Source organism: Stigmatopora argus, chromosome 7 (assembly GCF_051989625.1).
Source record: "Stigmatopora argus isolate UIUO_Sarg chromosome 7, RoL_Sarg_1.0, whole genome shotgun sequence".
In the NCBI taxonomy this organism is placed as follows: Eukaryota; Metazoa; Chordata; class Actinopteri; order Syngnathiformes; family Syngnathidae; genus Stigmatopora; species Stigmatopora argus.
This window is the reverse complement of record NC_135393.1, coordinates 11,138,527-11,157,156: the sequence shown is the minus strand read 5'-3', so window position 1 is coordinate 11,157,156 and position 18,630 is coordinate 11,138,527. Positions and strand designations below refer to the sequence as shown.

Sequence of the window (18,630 nt, the reverse complement as noted above, 5' to 3'; positions counted from 1 at the left end):
GTACAAAAAAGGCGTTTTTGTATTTTAAATCAGTAATTTTAGACGTTTTGTTGGGACGTTGCGTTTAAATGAATTGATTAGTAATGTCTTCCGACGTCACTTCCGTGCGCTACACAATGCGGTGACGATTTTCCTCTTTCCTTTCCTGCTATCAGCGAGGTGAGGCTGGTTGAAAATGTAAATGGTGGGACTTAATCTATGTTCATCTGGGTTAATTTCTCAATAACTATCATTCTGACTCAACGTGTCAATACATCCATAAATGCGACTATGTTGTAAAGCATTATTTTGGGTCAACTCCACGCCTCAAGTGAAATTTATTGGGTGATAGACGTGATTGGGCTAGGATCTTCAGGCCCAATATGCCGGACGCCGTAGCAAGTTGACCCACTGTCGTTTTAAACATTGATGCAAGCGATACGTAACACATTAATTGATCATTTATTATTTAAAAAAGTTTATATTGGAGACACTAAGTAGCCATCCTATCTGCTTGTCTCTGGCGTTAGCATTAAAGCAGCCTAGCTGATGTGTGACTTGCTGTTGTTTTTCGTTGCAAACTAGCCCAAATAAATGGCGTGTTAAATGTTTTAGTTCGTTTATGCACTCTGGAACTGAGTTTTAAAGCAAAAACTCATGTGGATTAATGCAGATCACTTTTGTTTCTGAATTGACAGAATGAAGACCATTCTCAGCAGCCAAACGGTGGACATCCCCGATAAAGGTAAGAAAACTGTTGTTGTTTTTGTTGATGGATTGTGCTCACTTTTTTGGGGGGTGCTGTTGTTAGTCGAGGTCAAGCTGAAGGGGCGGACAGTGGCTGTCAAGGGTCCCCGTGGCAAACTCGTTCGGGAGTTCAATCACATCAACCTGGAGCTCCGTCTTCTGGGCAAGAAAAATAAGAAGGTATGGAAGACCAAGACATATTATTTGTCAGTCTGTAATTTCAGCACGTGTTCATATTCATTTTTTAAAAGTGGTTCTATCATCATTTAACGCTCTGAGTAATCAGCATATTAATCAGTTCCTTCAATTCAATCATCTTGACTTTTCTTGATACCCTGCTTGTTTCAGCTGCGAGTCGAGAAATGGTGGGGTAACCGTAAGGAGCTGGCAACAGTCCGCACCATTTGCAGTCATGTCCAAAACATGATCAAGGGAGTCACTTTGGTAAGATAATTTTATAAATTCTTCTTCCAGGTAATGCCGATAACTGCTCATTGGTGCCGTGCTTGAGGTTTTTCCCCTCTCTTGTTTTGCTGCAGGGCTTCCGTTATAAAATGCGTTCTGTTTATGCCCATTTCCCCATCAACGTGGTCATGCAAGAGAATGGCGCACTGGTGGAGATCAGGAATTTCTTGGGCGAGAAGTACATTCGTCGTGTCAGAATGAGAGCAGGTGAGAACATTTGAACAGTGGGCACCATTTGACACACTAAACATTATGTGCTAGTTCCTTTCGTATTGTTTGTGATTTGCCATTACCAGTGATGACAAGAGACCCAAATTTCATTGGATTTTAAATGGGTGTGACCGTCGTTTTGAGACAGAAAATGAAAAAGCTATTAGTGCTATTACTGAAATCACACATCACGAAGCAAAAACGTGATGTGCATTTTCAGGGCCTTCGTTTGGATTTTTCTTTTGTCTTTTTTGTTTTTCCACGTGCAGGTTTCCCTTTTTATTTTGAACAAAACTGGTGAAGTTCTCTGCAATAAAGCTGTTGTAAGCCGAGCGGTATAACAGCAGTGTGGACCTCTGTTTTGCAGGTGTGATGTGCACCGTCTCAGCAGCCCAGAAAGATGAGCTGGTCCTGGAGGGTAACGATATTGAGCTGGTGTCAAATTCAGGTATGTAAGGCGGCACACATTGTTTGTTCGTTGTCATTTCGGACTTAACAATACTTATTCTGTTGGGCAACACCGGTAGATTTCTATGCGAGGTTTCATCAATCGGGCTACGGCGTGTTTAGTGTTGATTTTTGACCTGTCGCCGTTTCAGTGCAGAAGAAGAAAAATATATATTTTTATACTGTTCTCATCATATAATCCTGCAAATGCGTTCTATATGGTGATCTGTTTTAAACAGATTTTACACTTAACCTCAACAGTGTCTTTCTGAGATCAGTTTTTGGCATATTTGACTGATATAAACCTGCTTTGGGGATCATCTCAGTATTTTGCTTCATATACTAAGTTGCTCAGACCAGTATTTTCTTCATCTGTTTCATTGGTGCTCCCTTGCTATTTTAATTAAAACTTTCTTTTTTAGCTGCTCTCATCCAGCAAGCCACCACAGTAAAAAATAAGGATATCAGAAAGTTCTTAGATGGCATTTATGTGTCTGAGAAGGGAACAGTTGTGGACGGGGATAAGTAAATCTTGACTCTACACAAGACATCAAAGCCTTCTTTAAGGCATCTGTCACCATATTGTTATGACCAATAAAGTTGGAATATTGTTTCATCACCATTGTTTTGTGTGGCTATCTCTATTTAAACTTCTGAAAAACATTTTTCAATTATCCAAGTTTTTTTGTCATCTAATCCAATGTGATCCTAGATGTTTGTCTTTTTTAATTAATTTTTTTGTGCTCGACATTTAAACAGTAGAGACAATATCCTCGGTTGTCAGTTCAATCTGCAAGTTTTATTCATGATTTATGAAGATGGCGAAGCCAGGCAGGATCTACATTGTTTGAAAACCCCTAACGAGGCCTTCCATATACAAATGGTAGCGTAAGGATAAACTTAAGAAAATAAATGGACAGTCATTAGAAAAGGACATTTGGAAGTCTTCATTAAGTAAATTGCTAACATGGTCACATTTGACTGACATTTTCACAAAAAAACACCTAACATACTTCAGTGTAATGTTTTATATATATATATATATATATATATATATATATATATATATATATATATATAAACTTGATGTAAAATCAAGTGAAAACAAAAAAACATTTCTCTTCACAGCAGCTTTACACTGGAAGGTTGTCCACAGTCTGCCTTGATCCTATATTCTTTTGAAAGTGAAAAATATGTTTTTGTCATTGAGACATCATTTGGACGACAACAAAAATAAGGGTGGCTTTACATACCTTTTCTAAAGAGGTCTTGCACACACAAATGGAAGCATAGTGCTACAAGTCATATCATCCCAGCATTTGTTTACTGTAAACAAACAGTTGGGTAAATAATGTTTGTGATTTCATGGTCTGCTATAGTTAAACATAATAGCCTCAGCTTGATATGCAGACAATAATGCATATAGATATCACTATATATAAATGTATTACATCTCGGTGGAGTACCTGCTACAAAATGGAATTATTGAACAGTTAACAGACTGATATTTCATTTAATCCACTTAGGGATCACCACTGCAAGCTAGTTGATCCTCATTATAGATTTGGCACTTAACATTCAATTAATGAAAGATGTTTCTGGAATAATTCAAACAATTTTACCCCATGAAACATTGTGTCTTTCCTCTGAATGTTTAAATTTGACTTCCAACCCTGCTATGTCACGTAAAAAATAATAAGCAAAGCAATAAAGCAAGATTTAACCAGTGATGTTTTGTCCATATCATCTAAGTGGTCAGTTGTGAATGTGTAATTTACCACCAGTATTCATCTGTAGACAGCACTGTGTGAGATCATTATCTGGTTTTAGAATACACCAGAATCTAAACATCAGCGGGGTACCATCAATCCAGAACCAGGCTCCTGTCTGGAGTAAGTGATAACCATGTTGTTTTGAGAATCATAAAAAATAGTTCATTCGATTAACTATGAATTTACCCTTTGGCAATCTGTTCCTCCAAGCCAGGTTGGTGTCTCAGTCAGCGTCTGAATAAAGGCATATTCTTCTTCATTGTGTACTGAGGCAAGGTTGCCTCCAAAGACTTGGCAACGGGCCTAGAGTTGGAAGATCCAGAGGAACATCACGTATGTGCAGGTCAGTCAGCGATTTGACAAACCACATACAAAAAAAAATAATGACCTGAGCCTCGACCCAGGTCTTGAGCGTTCCATCATAGTAGAAACACTGCTTGTTATATTTTATCCAGGCCGGTGGACAGACTGCTGCAAATGTATTACAATGGTTGCCGAGTGGACAGATAGGACATTGTGAGTGGTCACAGACCTGCCTCGTTGACACCATTGGATGGAGCCATCGTATGCACACGGATACTTACCTTGACCTGTAGTCGGAATCACAAAAGCAAAAAAAAGTAAGGACGCACACAGCATTTTGGTGATGAAATCAGATGTTTGAAGACAGAAAGAAAATCGATTTAAATGTGTAATATAAAAGATTCGATCAATCTCAACCATCTGAATGTGAGGAGACAAAAAAAATTGTCAATATAAAGCTGCAAATGCGGACTTGGTCTTGCTCTGGTGTCCCGTGTCCAACATAAGATTTGTGAACAACACCTCTCATTTAGTTAACCTTCAACAGCTAGACATTCATTAATTCTTGGGTGCGTCACATCATTAGCACATTGCTTCTCACACCTTTTGTTAAGACAACCACCAAAAGGTATGAGAGCAATGGTATAACTTTTTAGGGGGACAGAGGGGACATGTCAGACAGTTTTTGTGGCCACACCCAAACCCAGTTTTAAACCATCCAAAATGTATCAAACGCAAGAGGAAAAACCAAGTGAGAGGAACAAGGAACTTCCAGAAAGAGAGGTGACTTCATAAAAACTGTCAGTGGTCATTGAAAGCTATGCGATATGTTTGAGAGAAAACAGCCTTGCTCATAGAGCTGTGTGCTACTTGTTTATGACCTTAAAAATAGCAAAACATGTTTAAAAAAATGCTTTTGTTAAGCTTGTCCGGCAACAAAACGGGAGTGCAGGTGAAACAACGGAAGGGTTTAATCTCAACTTTAAAAAGTGTACAAACAAAACCTTACAAACCTAACACTGGAGAAAGTAAACAAGGTAACAAACTTAACGGGGAATGACAAATACGCCCACCGACGAAACGACGACATACCGTATTCACCCGAATATGAGCCGCCCCCACGTATAAGCCGCCCTCTACAAATTGTCTTAAAAACGTTGAATATTACAATTTTTCGCGTATAAGCCGCCCCTGATTCACAATTTTCACCTCCATATTCAAGTTTTTAATGGGGAGTGCAAATGTTTCACTTTGAAGGGAAAATCTTGAGAAAAATCATCGCACGTGGTATTTCTGAGATACTGTATGAATCAAAAGCACATGATTAGGATCAATATCATAGGGAATTAATTCATCCAGTAATGGTTGTTTTTTTACTGCAAAACTGAAAGTTAACAACTAATAGAAAATGTTACTTTGCCGACATCTAATGGTGAAAAAGAGTATAGCAAGTCTTGTGCGCACATGAGCCGTACCCTTGATTCAGTCATCATTTTTTATTAGTTACAAATACGGCGTATATGCGAGAAAATAAGGTAACTCCCACATGGACGTACAAAAACACGGGGTTTAAACACACAGACAGTGATTGATGGCAATCACAAACACCTGGGTCACACAAGGGAAGGACAGCTGAAAGAGACACAGCAGGTGAAACGCATACAATCTCGCGAACAGGACACACAAGGTAAACACACCCATTCACCAAAACCCCAGCAAAACAGGACTGCTTTTTTCCAAGAAAGAGGGGTAGGTGATTTCATTTTAAAAAAAAATGGCAGTGGTTATTGAAAGATATGTGATATGTTTGACAACTGCCTTGCTCTTAGAGCTTTGTGACACCAATTTAACCCTTTCAGGGACAGTGGTCCCTAAAGTAGACAGCTTTAGAAAAACGTTCAACCCTTTATAGGGCAAGTGACTTTAATGAAATCTAGGCATCGAAAATAGTAACTGGAACTTTTAACATAAAGAAATACTCTTTTCTTTTTAATCTGGGTTTAATCAAGAATTTGGGAAGGGGGGTTGAATATGTATATATATTTTTAATCAAAAAATGTATTTGGCCTATCAGGTACTGGTCATTATGCACCAGAATAGCAACATTAAACATTTAGCACTTGTCTATCTCTAACCATGAACATATTTCCCTTGCACTTTGCATGTCTACAGTGCAAAAGTTATAAATCTATTCCAAACGAACCCCTTAAAGCACCTCTATACACAATTTGCATGTGCTGTGTAAATTTATTTTTCTTTTTTGAACTTGTACTAAGGACAGATGGATTGAAAACAGACTCAGACAGAGATGCACTTTAGTTTATATATATATATTTTTTAATCATGATCAACAAAAACATTTGTATCAGCTCCATCCCGTCACTTCACTTAAGCACCGTCATTTGTGTTTTCTTCAGATTATGTTTTCTACCCGAAGCAGCAAAAAAGGCCAGCAGGCAGGCTCTACATGCTAGTAGACCCCTAAAGATGTCTTCCACACACATATGGAAGGGTAGAGCTACAGGGCACGTCATCCCAGCATTTGTTCGCTGTGGGCACAAATAAAAGAATCAAAATTAGGATTCGGTTTGCTTAAAGCAGATGGACTCAGAACAATGTATAAGACTATCACAATGAAATGAAGTCGCTCATCAAAACTCAGAGTATGCTCCATCAATGAGACTTACCACTAGAATTAATCTCTAGACAGCACTGTGACAGCTCGTTGTCTGGCTTGAGTGGACACCAGTAGGTATGCAACATTTGAGTACCATCCATCCAGAACCAGGCTCCAGCCTGTAAAACCAATGATCGACTTGTTCATGTGCCTAACGTCCAACATAAACTGTACATATTCCATACAACTAGTATCCTATGATGTCTTACAGCTTGGCAATCGCTGCCTCCAACCCAGGCAGGTGCATTGTTAGCCAGTCCTTTAATGAAGGTGTGTTCCTCATCGCTGCGTATAGATGCAAGATTCCCTCCAAGCTGCTGGCAAGCTGCCTGTAGTGGGTACAAGCAAAGAAATGTCTCCGAAACATCCAAAGCATCACCTTCCAATGAGTTGACAAGCCATTAAAAAACACCATTGACCTCAGCCTCCACCCAGATCTTGATATTATTATCAAAGAAGTAACAACGGTCCTTGAATGGGCTCCAGCCAGGTGGACAGGCTGCTGCTTCCAATACGTGAGTGTGGTTATCTTCGAGAGAAACCAAGAAGAGTGGGTGAGCGTGGAACAAATCCTGTCGATTCACTCATCACACACGCATGGATACTCACGATCAGCAGTAGCCAGTGCCACAATGGCACACAAAACTAAAGACACAGCCAGCATTTTGGTGAAGAATTCAAATGAAGACTGAGATATACCCTCTGAAATAGAACTGTTAAAAAAAGGCAGTTGTTTGTTACTAGTCGGCGTTAGGAATATGAGATAATAGGATGTAAGCGCAAACCTGCAGCTGAGTGCTTCTTCTTGCTTTGTTGTCCCGTGTACAATTTGTGGCCAGGACCTTCTCTTATATACTGTCAGTTGACCTTCTAATGTTTGCCTAAATCGACTCAATAAAAATCAAAGTGCACTGTTGCTTCATATTTGTATAACAATATTGCCTAATCATTGAATCACTATAAGTTAGACATGTCATAAATGATTAATATAGATTTTATGGAGATCTTTTTTTCCTCAAATCTAAACACAAATGTCAAATTATTGATCAGATATATACTAAAAGTGGGTACAAATATTGAAATCTGGCAGTAGTTGGAGAACAAGTAAACTATCTATGTTCACAGTAGCATGTCACTCACATTATAAGATAAAAACCCAACCAAACCTGCTCTTACTGAGGATATTAATGTTCATTAGCTTTCCTTCATTTCCATTGTCTTCATTGAAAAGATGTCACTGATGGTCTAGTCTAGTGCAAGGGTGTCAAACTCAATTTGATCTCATGTGGGCCAAACCAGTTTATCTTTGGCCCAAAAGGTTAGTAACTTACCATAGATGGACTTACCATGGATAGTAATCCATTTTGACGAGGGGGGGTGAATGAACGAACAATGATTAGCTCCTCCAAGTCAAAATGAACAGGAAGTCTAGCGCCGTCAATGGCACTGAAAGATGCGAATCCACATCTAGTTTAAGTGAGTTGGATGTCTATCACTGTCAATGGCGGGCAATGTGTTAATTTTCACTTTGTTGTCATTTTTGGGTAGATACAGGTCACTGTAAATTTTTGATCATTTTCTATAGATTTGCTTTCTGATGATTTTGGGGGTATTTCCAGTTTACGTCCTGTTGGTTTTAGGCCATTTTAAGGTACCTTTTTAACTCGTTGGCTTCCAGTCACAACGCTGTCTTTAATGCGAGGGGCGAAAGAATGAATGTTATAGCGGATAGGAAATTGAGCAAAGTGGCATTTGATCACTCACTGAATTTAAGTTTTACAGCGTTCACGTTGAAAAGAAATGAAAGGATGTTGTTCTGTATTTGCAATATTAATGAGCTACGTAGGGCCTGTCAGGCAAAACAACACCACGGACCTGATCAACCCTATACATACAATTGCATCAAAGTACTATAAACAGCATAAATATAAAATTATACATGAAATGTAAGTGCAAAAGTTATAAATCTATTCCAAACGAACCCCTTAAAGCACCTCTATACACAATTTGCATGCGCTGTGTAATTTTCTTTTTCTTTTTTGAACTTGTACTAAGGACAGATGGATTGAAAACAGACTCAGACAGAGATGCACTTTAGTTTATATATATATCTTTTTAATCATGATCAACAAAAACATTTGTATCAGCTCCATCCCGTCACTTCACTTAAGCACCGTCATTTGTGTTTTCTTCAGATGATGTTTTCTACCCGAAGCAGCAAAAAAGGCCAGCAGGCAGGCTCTACATGCTAGTAGACCCCTAAAGATTTATTCCACACACAAATGGAAGGGTAGAGCTACAGGGCACGTCATCCCAGCATTTGTTCACTGTGGGCACAAATCAGAAAATCAAAATTAGGATTCGGTTTGCTTAAAGCAGATGGACTCAGAACAATGTATAAGACTATCACAATGAAATGAAGTCGCTCATCAAAACTCAGAGTATGCTCCATCAATGAGACTTACCACCAGAATTAATCTCTAGACAGCCCTGTGACAGCTCGTTGTCTGGTTTGAGTGGACACCAGTAGGTATAAAACATTTGAGTACCATCTATCCAGAACCAGGCTCCAGGCTGTAAAACCAATGATCGACTTGTTCATGTGCCTTACGTCCAACATAAACTGTACATATTCCATACAACTAGTATCCTATGATGTCTCACAGTTTGGCAATCGCTGCCTCCAACCCAGGCAGGTGCATTGTCAGCCAGTCCTTTAATGAAAATGTGTTCCTGACCGCTGCGTATGGATGCAAGATTCCCTCCATGCCGCTGGCAAGCTGCCTGTAGTGGGTACAAGCAAAGAAATGTCTCCAAAACATCCAAAGCATCACCTTCCAATGAGTTGACAAGCCATTAAAAAACATCATTGACCTCAGCCTCCACCCAGATCTTGATATTATTATCAAAGAAGTAACAACGGTCCTTGAATGGGCTCCAGCCAACTGGACAGACTGCTGCTTCCAATACGTGAGTGTGGTTATCTTCGAGAGAAACCAAGAAGAGTGGGTGAGCGTGGAACAAATCCTGCCGATTCACTGATCACACACGCATGGATACTCACGATCAGCAGTAGCCAGTGCCACAATGGCACACAAAACTAAAGACACAGCCAGCATTTTGGTGAAGAATTCAAATGAAGACTGAGATATACCCTCTGAAATAGAACTGTTAAAAAAGGCCGTTGTTTGTTACTAGTCGGCGTTAGGAATATGAGATAATAGGATTTAAGCGCAAACCTGCTTCTTCTTGCTTGGTTGTCCCGTGTACAATTTGTGGCCAGGACCTTCTCTTATATATACTGTCAGTTGACCTTCTAATGTTTGCCTAAATCGACTCAATAAAAATCAAAGTGCACTATTGCTTCATATTTGTATATTAATATCTCCTAATCATTGAATCACTATAAGTTAGACATGTCATAAATGATTAATATAGATTTTATGGAGATTTTTTTTCCTCAAATCTAAACACAAAAGTCAAATTATTGATCAGACATATATTAAAAGTGGGTACAAATATTGAAATCTGGCAGTAGTTGGAGAACAAGTAAACTATCTATGTTCACAGTAGCATGTCACTCACATTATAAGATAAAAACCCAACCAAACCTGCTCTTACTGACGATATTAATGTTCATTAGCTTTCCTTCATTTTCATTGTCTTCATTGAAAAGATGTCACTGATGGTCTAGTCTAGTGCAAGGGTGTCAAACTCAATTTGATCTCATGTGGGCCAAACCAGTTTATCTTTGGCCCAAAAGCTTAGTAACTTACCATAGATGGACTTACCATGTATAGTAATCCATTTTGACGAGGAGGGGTGAATGAACGAACAATGATTAGCTCCTCCAAGTCAAAATGAATAGGACGTCTAGTGCCGTCAATGGCACTGAAAGATGCACTATTGCAAAAAAAATAGATTTCGCCAAATTAAATTTTCGATGAAAATGCAGCAGCAGTACTCCAAATGTTAAACTTGAAGTGGAGGAACAAATCTGCTATGCAAAATGCGGAATTTGAGAGCACTGAGATGGAAAAACAAAGACAGTGCATGATGTGGAATTCCAAAGAACCATTGATTTATAGAGATAATGTCACCCAAATGGTGTTAACAAAATAATTGACGGGATTAACAAAAGCTTCCATATTTCGTTATGAAATCACTGCGCGTACATAACGAGTTCAAATCCTATTTGGTAGACCATATAAATCGCCATTATTCACTACACGGTTGGAACTGGCCAAAACAAGCTGGAAAGGAGGATGCGGATCCACCTTTGCACTGTAAGAAGGTCCTCTCAGTTGAAACGTTTGAGGAGACAGGTAAAATAAACTTCTTGACATGATCAGACGTGATGGCAAGCACTCCAATATTGATTGGAGAGATTATTGCTCGGGGAGCAATGCAAAAGATTATTGCTCAAGGATCAATGCTATAAACCACAGGGAACTTTTTGTATTGGTTGTCTCCATGAAAAGGGGTGAAAGCGTTTCAATTGAGACTAAACCTTGTTACAGATAGTTAAAAGTAAACAATTGAGACTAAACCTTCTTACAGAGAGTAAATGATCAGAAAGAAAAAAGAAACTACAATGGATAGAAATGTAACTAGAGTTTAATTTCATGCCTGACTATTGAAAAATTTAGAAAAGATTAGGAAAAATATTGATTAAGAAAGTTTTATAGGAGATGATAGACAAACTCCAAAGACAATGGAATGTTACATTTGATAAAAAGACTACTAGATTGGGATATTTAGAATTTCAAACTGAGTTTAATATGCAACGCGATACACATTATTGAATGAATTGGGACTTGATTAGTATGCATTTTATAAGTAATGAGTTTTAATTAATATATATATATATATATATATATATATAATATAAGAAAAACTGTCCTTAAGCCTATTTGTCCGTGCTTTGTGGGACCTATAGCGTCTGCCAGAGGGCAGCAGCTGGAACAGATTGTGACCAGGGTGGTAAGGGTCCCCTATGATGTTCTTGGCCCTGCTGAGGTAACGAGGGCTGGCAATGTCTTCCAGTGAGGGCAGAGAGCAGCCGACAATCCTCTGGGCAGTGTTAATCACTTTCTGCATGGCCTTTTTGTCTGCCGCCGTGCTTCCAGCGTACCACACTGTGATGCAGTACGCCAGGATGCTCTCTACAGTGGTTCTATAGAAGGTTATCAGAAGCTTGGTGCCCAAGTTGTTCTTCCTAAGTACCCTGAGGAAATGGAGTCGTTTCTGAGCCTTCTTCACCACTGCCGTGATGTTTGTAGACCATGAGAGCTTATCCGTGACGTGGACCCCCAGGAATTTAAAGGACTGGACCCTGTCTACACATACTCCATTTATGAGGAGTGGGGCCAGATCTGTGCCGTGTTTGCGAAAGTCCAGGATTATTTCTTTAGTTTTCGTGGTGTTCAGTGTGAGATTGTTCACCGAGCACCACGAAGACAATTTGTTGACCTCATCTCTGTAAGCCGACTCATCCCCTCCTGAGATGAGTCCGACCACAGTGGTGTCGTCAGCGAATTTGATGATGGCGTTAGACTGGTGGGTGGGTGTACAGTCGTATGTGTACAGGGACTACAGAAGAGGACTCAGTACACAGCCTTGAGGGGAGCCAGTGCTCAGTGTAATGGAGGAAGAGAGGTGGGGACCAAGTCTAACAGTCTGTGGTCGGTTGGTCAAGAAGTTCTTTATCCAGCAGCAGATTGAAGAGGATAGTCCAAGGTGGGAGAGTTTGTTAGTCAGAATGTCCGGTTTTATGGTGTTGAAGATTGCTCTAAAGGACACAGCTATGCTAAAAATATTAACCTTGACAAACAAGGGGTGGTTACATTTTAGTGGGTTCCATTCTTTTCAGAATTATAAATGTGTGCATTTGTTTCTGGATATTAATTGATGTGAATGTAACTGTTGCAGAGAACTGGAAAGCTGTTTTCCTGAGGAGAAAGCAGCCTGGTTTGCTTTTTGTATTTTTCCTATTTTTATTAATTTAATTAATTTTCACTTTGCTGTCATTTTTGGGTAGATACAGGTCACTGTAAATGTTGGATCATTTTCTATCTGATTTGCTTTCTGGGGATATTGGGGGTATTTCCAGTTTACGTCCTGTTGGTTTTAGGCCATTTTAAGGTACCTTTTTAACTCGTTGGCTTCCAGTCACAACGCCGTCTTTAATGCGAGGGGCGAAAGAATGAATGTTACAGCGGATAGGAAATTGAGCAAAGTGACATACTGCGCGCATTTGATCACTCACTGAATTTAAGTTTTACAGCGTTCATGTTGAAAAGAAATGAAAGGATGTTGTTCTGTATTTGCAATATTAATGAGTTACGTAGGGCCTGTCAGGCAAAACAACACTGCGGACCTGATCAACCCTATACATACAATTGCATCAAAGTACTATAAACAGCATAAATATAAAATTATACATGAAATGTCGGGTTCAAGAGAAACTAACACGTCCAAGTCCTCAGAGATAAAAAAATAAAAAATCGGTCCAACAACCTGGACTAAGGATCAGTCAACAGGAGTCAAACTGGAAAGACGATTGAAATGGCAAACTGCAATATTTGCTGACAGGTAACATCGGTCAACAACCTTTTTGGGAACATTTACTGGAATATCTCTGGTGACTTTGATTTGTATTGAGTAGAGAATAAAAAATCAAAGTGCACTGTTGCTTCATATTTGTACATTACTGTCTGGTTATTGAACCACTAAAGGATAGACAAGTTTCATAAATGGATGATATTGACTTTCTGTCGAATTAAAAAGAAAATCACATTGCAGAGTTCAAATTAGTGTTCAGATATTTCATAAAAGGTGGGGAGTGGTTAGCACGTCCGCCTCACAGTTCGGAAATCAAGGGCTCAATCTCCAGTGGGTTTTCATGTTCTGTGTGGGTTTTCCCCCTGTAAACCTGCTCTTACTTATTGTTGTAATAATAAGGAACTTGCCATCATTCTTTCCTTCTTGACTTCATTTTATTGGGTCCGAGATAACAAATTAAAGCAGGCCTTTTTTTGTATTGATGGCATGGCTGTGTTTTCCTATGTCCCAGTTTCCCTGCACTTTGCATTACCATCACCAAAGTACCATAAAGAGTATTCATTCATTAATCACTAAATATTTGAATATAACTGGGTGAAGAAAAGCTAACGTGTCAAAATTGTCAGCGATCAAGAAGAGTACTTGGATGCAGATTGGCCTTCTTCTTTTTTTTTTAAATGGTTGAACACATCCCTGTTTCTAGGTGACAAGAAAACATGATGGAACCCGCTCATTATCTCAAGAAAGTGCTCTTATAAACTTGACACCTGCAATATTGTAAAACATCTTGGCCAACGATGACAATGCCGAACGTGAAATGGCGTCAAGCCCCCTTAGATATAACACTCAGTGGATTGTTACTACTGGCCTCCTGATCAGGCTATTTGAATGACATACATTATGTGGTATGATTGATAGATGTGTGACTATGTGAACAAGGTGGATTTACAAGTAGATCTATATGGCAAGCACTCTTTGGCGAATTAGTCACTATCAAAAGCGGTTTTGAAAATGTCCTCTCTTTGTCTTTCTCACTTACTCACTCATTCTGTCTCTCTCTTTCTCAATACACAATACAAATCAAGGTCACCAGAGATATTCCTGTAAATGTTCCCAAAAAGGTTGTTGACTGATGATTCCTGAAAGTCAATATCATCCATTTATGAAAATTGTCTAACCTTTAGTGGTTCAATAATCAGACAGTAGTAATGTACAAATATGAAGCAACAGTGCACTTTGATTTTTTATTCTGTCTCTCTCTCTCAATACTCAATATAAATCAAAGTCACCAGACATATTCCCGTAAATGTTTCCAAAAAGGTTGTTGACCGATGATTCCTGTCAGCAAATATTGAAGTTTGCCATTTCAATCGTCTTTCCAGTTTGCCTCCTGTTGACTGATCCTTAGTCCAGGTTGTTGGACTGTTTTTTAAAATTATTTCTTTTTTTTTTTATCTCCGAGGACTTGGACGGGTTAGTTTCTCTTGAACCCGACAATTCATGTATAATTTTATATTTATGCTGTTTATAGCACTTTGATGCAATTGTATGTATAGGGTTAGATCTACCTACTGAGGAGTCTACGGTCCTTTGGAGTGTGCAGGATACTGCTGAGGACTTTCTACGACACTGTGGTGGCATCTACAGTGTTTTATGCAGTGCTCTGTTGGGGATGCCTTATCAGCTGTCAGGCTCTTGAACCCAAAAAATGGCTGAGTGTTAAGACCTACCGTATGCATGCATGTACATCTATGTTTATGTATGTATATATGTGCTAATATATGTGTATGTATATATATATGTATGTATATATATGTATGTATATATATATGTATGTATATATGTGTATATATATGTATATGTATGTATATGTATATATATATATATATATATATATATATATACGTATATATGTATATATATGTATATGTATATATATATGTATATATGTGTATATATCTATATATATATGTATATATATGTGTATATATGTATATATATGTGTGTATATATGTGTATATATATGTATATATGTGTGTATATATGTGTATATATATATGTATATATATGTATATATATGTGTATATATATGTGTATATATATGTATATATGTGTGTATATATGTGTATATATATATGTATATATATGTATATATATAAATATATATGTATATATATATGTGTATATATATGTATGTATGTATATATATATATATGTGTGTATATATGTGTATATATGTATGTATATATATATATATATGTGTATATATGTATATATATATATATATATATACTTCAGAGACACGCTTATTTATTTATATATTTATTCATGTATTTATTTATTAACTTACTTATTACCTATCTATTTATGTCTAAAATGCCTTTCCTATTTCTGCATTCTCACCCTCTTGCTACTGTGACAACGAAATTTCCCGAATACGGGATGAATAAAGTTATCCAATCCAATCAGGTCCGCAATGTTGTTTTGCCTGACAGGCCCTACGTAGCTCATTAATACGTATTGCAAATATAGAACAAAATCCTTTCATTTCTTTTCAACATGAACGCTGTAAAACTTAAATTCAGTGAGTGATCAAATGTGCGCCATATGTCACTTTGCTCAATTTCCTATCCGCTATAACATTCATTCTTTCGCCCCTCGCATTAAAGACGGCGTCGTGACTGGAAGCCAACGAGTTAAAAAGATACCTTAAAATGGCCCCAAACTAACAGGACATAAACTGGAAATACCCCCAAAATCCTCAGAAAGCAACCAATGAACCGGAAGCACACAGGAAATTACCCCAAATCTATAGAAAATGATCAAAAATTTACAGTGACCTGTATCTACCCAAAAATGACAAATTAACACATTGCCCGCCATTGACAGTGACAGACACCCAATTCATTTAAACTAGATGTGGATTTGCATCTTTCAGTGCCATTGACGGCACTAGATGTCCTATTCATTTTGACTTGGAGGAGCTAATCATTGTTCGTTCATTCACCCCTCCTCGTCAAAATGGATTACTATCCATGGTAAGTCCATCTATGGTAAGTTACTAACCTTTTGGGCCAAAGATAAACTGGTTTGGCCCACATGAGATCAAATTGAGTTTGACACCCTTGCACTAGACTAGACCATCAGTGACATCTTTTCAATGAAGACAATGGAAATGAAGGAAAGCTAATGAACATTAATATCCTCAGTAAGAGCAGGTTTGGTTGGGTTTTTATCTTATAATGTGAGTGACATGCTACTGTGAACATAGATAGTTTACTTGTTCTCCAACTACTGCCAGATTTCAATATTTGTACCCACTTTTAGTATATATCTGATCAATAATTTGACATTTGTGTTTAGATTTGAGAAAAAAAATCTCCATAAAATCTATATTCATCATTTATGACATGTCTAACTTGTAGTTATTCAATGATTAGGCAATATTGTTATACAAATATGAAGCAATAGTGCACTTTGATTTTTATTGAGTCGATTTAGGCAAACATTAGAAGGTCAACTGACAGTATATAGCAGAAGGTCCTGGCCACAAATTGTACACGGGACAACCAAGCAAGAAGAAGCACTCAGCTGCAGGTTTGCGCTTACATCCTATTATCTCATATTCCTAACGCCGACTAGTAACAAACAACTGCCTTTTTTTAACAGTTCTATTTCAGAGGGTATATCTCAGTCTTCATTTGAATTCTTCACCAAAATGCTGGCTGTGTCTTTAGTTTTGTGTGCCATTGTGGCACTGGCTACTGCTGATCGTGAGTATCCATGCGTGTGTGATCAGTGAATCGACAGGATTTGTTCCACGCTCACCCACTCTTCTTGGTTTCTCTCGAAGATAACCACACTCACGTATTGGAAGCAGCAGCCTGTCCACCTGGCTGGAGCCCATTCAAGGACCGTTGTTACTTCTTTGATAATAATATCAAGATCTGGGTGCAGGCTGAGGTCAATGATGTTTTTTAATGGCTTGTCAACTCATTGGAAGGTGATGCTTTGGATGTTTTGGAGACATTTCTTTGCTTGTACCCACTACAGGCAGCTTGCCAGCAGCTTGGAGGGAATCTTGCATCTATACGCAGCGATGAGGAACACACCTTCATTAAAGGACTGGCTAACAATGCACCTGCCTGGGTTGGAGGCACCGATTGCCAAACTGTAAGACATCATAGGATACTAGTTGTATGGAATATGTACAGTTTATGTTGGACGTCAGGCACATGAACAAGTCGATCATTGGTTTTACAGGCTGGAGCCTGGTTCTGGATGGATGGTACTCAAATGTTGCATACCTACTGGTGTCCACTCAAGCCAGACAACGAGCTGTCACAGTGCTGTATAGAGATTAATTCTAGTGGTAAGTCTCATTGATGGAGCATACCCTGAGTTTTGATGAGCGACTTTATTTCATTGTGATAGTCTTAAACATTGTTCTGAGTCCATCTTCTTTAAGCAAACCGAATCATAATTTTGATTCTTTGATTTGTGCCCACAGTGAACAAATGCTGGGATGACGTGCCCTGTAGCTCTACCCTTCCATTTGTGTGTGGAAGACATCTTTAGGGGTCTACTAGCATGTGGAGCCTGCCTGCTGGCGTTTTTTGCTGCTTCGGGTAGAAAACATCGTTTGAAGAAAACACAAATGACGGTGCCTAAGTGAAGTGACGGGATGGAGCTGATACAAATGTTTTTGTTGATCATGATTAAAAAATATATATATAAACTAAAGTGCATCTCTGTCTCAGTCTGTTTTCAATCCATCTGTCCTTAGTACAAGTTCAAAACAGAAAATTACACAGCACATGCAAATAGTCGTCAAAAACGTACCAACTAAACCCTTTTAAAATGATCAGTGTACCGATTTTGTATGAAATATGTGCACAAATGTATTTATGTATGCAAAAAAGGATTTTTAAAACATATTTTTAAAAATATTTATTAAGCGAATAAATAATTTAAGAAAGTTAGTTATAGATAGTTATAGATGTTTTATGTTTTACTCCCATTGATAACAACCGACATCCAGCCCAATTTGATTTGGCTGGCAGCGAATGTTCGATCCCACCAAAATGGATTGGGCGTATATTGACGTCAATGGCAGGCAAAGAATTCATATTAAATACATTGGATATTAAATTGGATATTGGATAGTAATATTAAATAAATAAACTAAAGAAATTAATATTAACAAAATCTTTTTGAAAATCATTTCCTAATTCTCTGATCAACAAATGAAAGTACTAAAAGATTTCAACTTGACTTTTACACACTTCAATTTTTCCTGAAAATTCCCCTTTGAAGAAAAAAAGTTTAGACACCATTGGTGTATATATATTTCCAATTTATTCAATGGCAAATTAAAAAACGGACAGATCTTTTTGGGTTACCTTGTACATCAGTCGCGCCCGTCACCACATCCAAAATGGCAATGATGTCGACGTATTTTTCAGT

General features: G+C 38.1%; 4 protein-coding genes and 2 long non-coding RNA genes across 7 annotated transcripts; 3 read left to right on the top strand and 3 right to left on the bottom strand.

Moving 5' to 3' along the window:
• Positions 1-90: 90 nt before the first annotated feature.
• On the top strand, positions 91-2,467 carry rpl9 (ribosomal protein L9). The gene is made up of 7 exons (XM_077605878.1): positions 91-159; positions 678-724; positions 791-906; positions 1,075-1,170; positions 1,266-1,398; positions 1,769-1,849; positions 2,271-2,467. The coding sequence occupies exons 2-7, from the start codon at positions 679-681 to the stop codon at positions 2,375-2,377; spliced, it is 579 nt and encodes a 192-aa protein (XP_077462004.1). The 5' UTR covers positions 91-159; position 678; the 3' UTR covers positions 2,378-2,467.
• Positions 2,468-2,902: 435 nt separating this feature from the next.
• Positions 2,903-4,394, top strand: LOC144077840 (uncharacterized). 2 transcript variants are annotated; one of them, XR_013301117.1, is made up of 3 exons: positions 2,903-3,740; positions 3,835-3,963; positions 4,076-4,394. It is a non-coding gene; the product is annotated as an uncharacterized LOC144077840 (long non-coding RNA). The 2 variants fall into 2 exon arrangements; XR_013301118.1 differs by having other exon boundaries at positions 3,831-3,963.
• On the bottom strand, positions 3,860-4,685 carry LOC144077839 (uncharacterized). Its single transcript, XR_013301116.1, has 3 exons — positions 4,205-4,685; positions 4,009-4,091; positions 3,860-3,923 (listed from the first exon to the last, which is right to left on the bottom strand). It is a non-coding gene; the product is annotated as an uncharacterized LOC144077839 (long non-coding RNA).
• Positions 4,686-6,237: 1,552 nt separating this feature from the next.
• LOC144076879 (type-2 ice-structuring protein-like) lies at positions 6,238-7,810 on the bottom strand. Its single transcript, XM_077604197.1, has 7 exons — positions 7,767-7,810; positions 7,386-7,481; positions 7,210-7,313; positions 7,020-7,129; positions 6,810-6,929; positions 6,611-6,719; positions 6,238-6,472 (listed from the first exon to the last, which is right to left on the bottom strand). The coding sequence occupies exons 1-7, from the start codon at positions 7,793-7,795 to the stop codon at positions 6,405-6,407; spliced, it is 636 nt and encodes a 211-aa protein (XP_077460323.1). The 5' UTR covers positions 7,796-7,810; the 3' UTR covers positions 6,238-6,404.
• Positions 7,811-9,051: 1,241 nt separating this feature from the next.
• Positions 9,052-9,773, bottom strand: LOC144077218 (type-2 ice-structuring protein-like). The gene is made up of 4 exons (XM_077604782.1): positions 9,665-9,773; positions 9,475-9,584; positions 9,265-9,384; positions 9,052-9,174 (listed from the first exon to the last, which is right to left on the bottom strand). Exons 1-4 carry the CDS (start codon positions 9,717-9,719, stop codon positions 9,052-9,054), a joined length of 408 nt encoding a protein of 135 aa, XP_077460908.1. The 5' UTR covers positions 9,720-9,773.
• A 6,889-nt stretch (positions 9,774-16,662) lies between these two features.
• LOC144077540 (type-2 ice-structuring protein-like) lies at positions 16,663-17,907 on the top strand. Its single transcript, XM_077605378.1, has 6 exons — positions 16,663-16,761; positions 16,834-16,937; positions 17,018-17,127; positions 17,218-17,337; positions 17,428-17,536; positions 17,675-17,907. Exons 2-6 carry the CDS (start codon positions 16,883-16,885, stop codon positions 17,740-17,742), a joined length of 462 nt encoding a protein of 153 aa, XP_077461504.1. The 5' UTR covers positions 16,663-16,761; positions 16,834-16,882; the 3' UTR covers positions 17,743-17,907.
• The last annotated feature ends 723 nt before the right edge of the window (positions 17,908-18,630 follow it).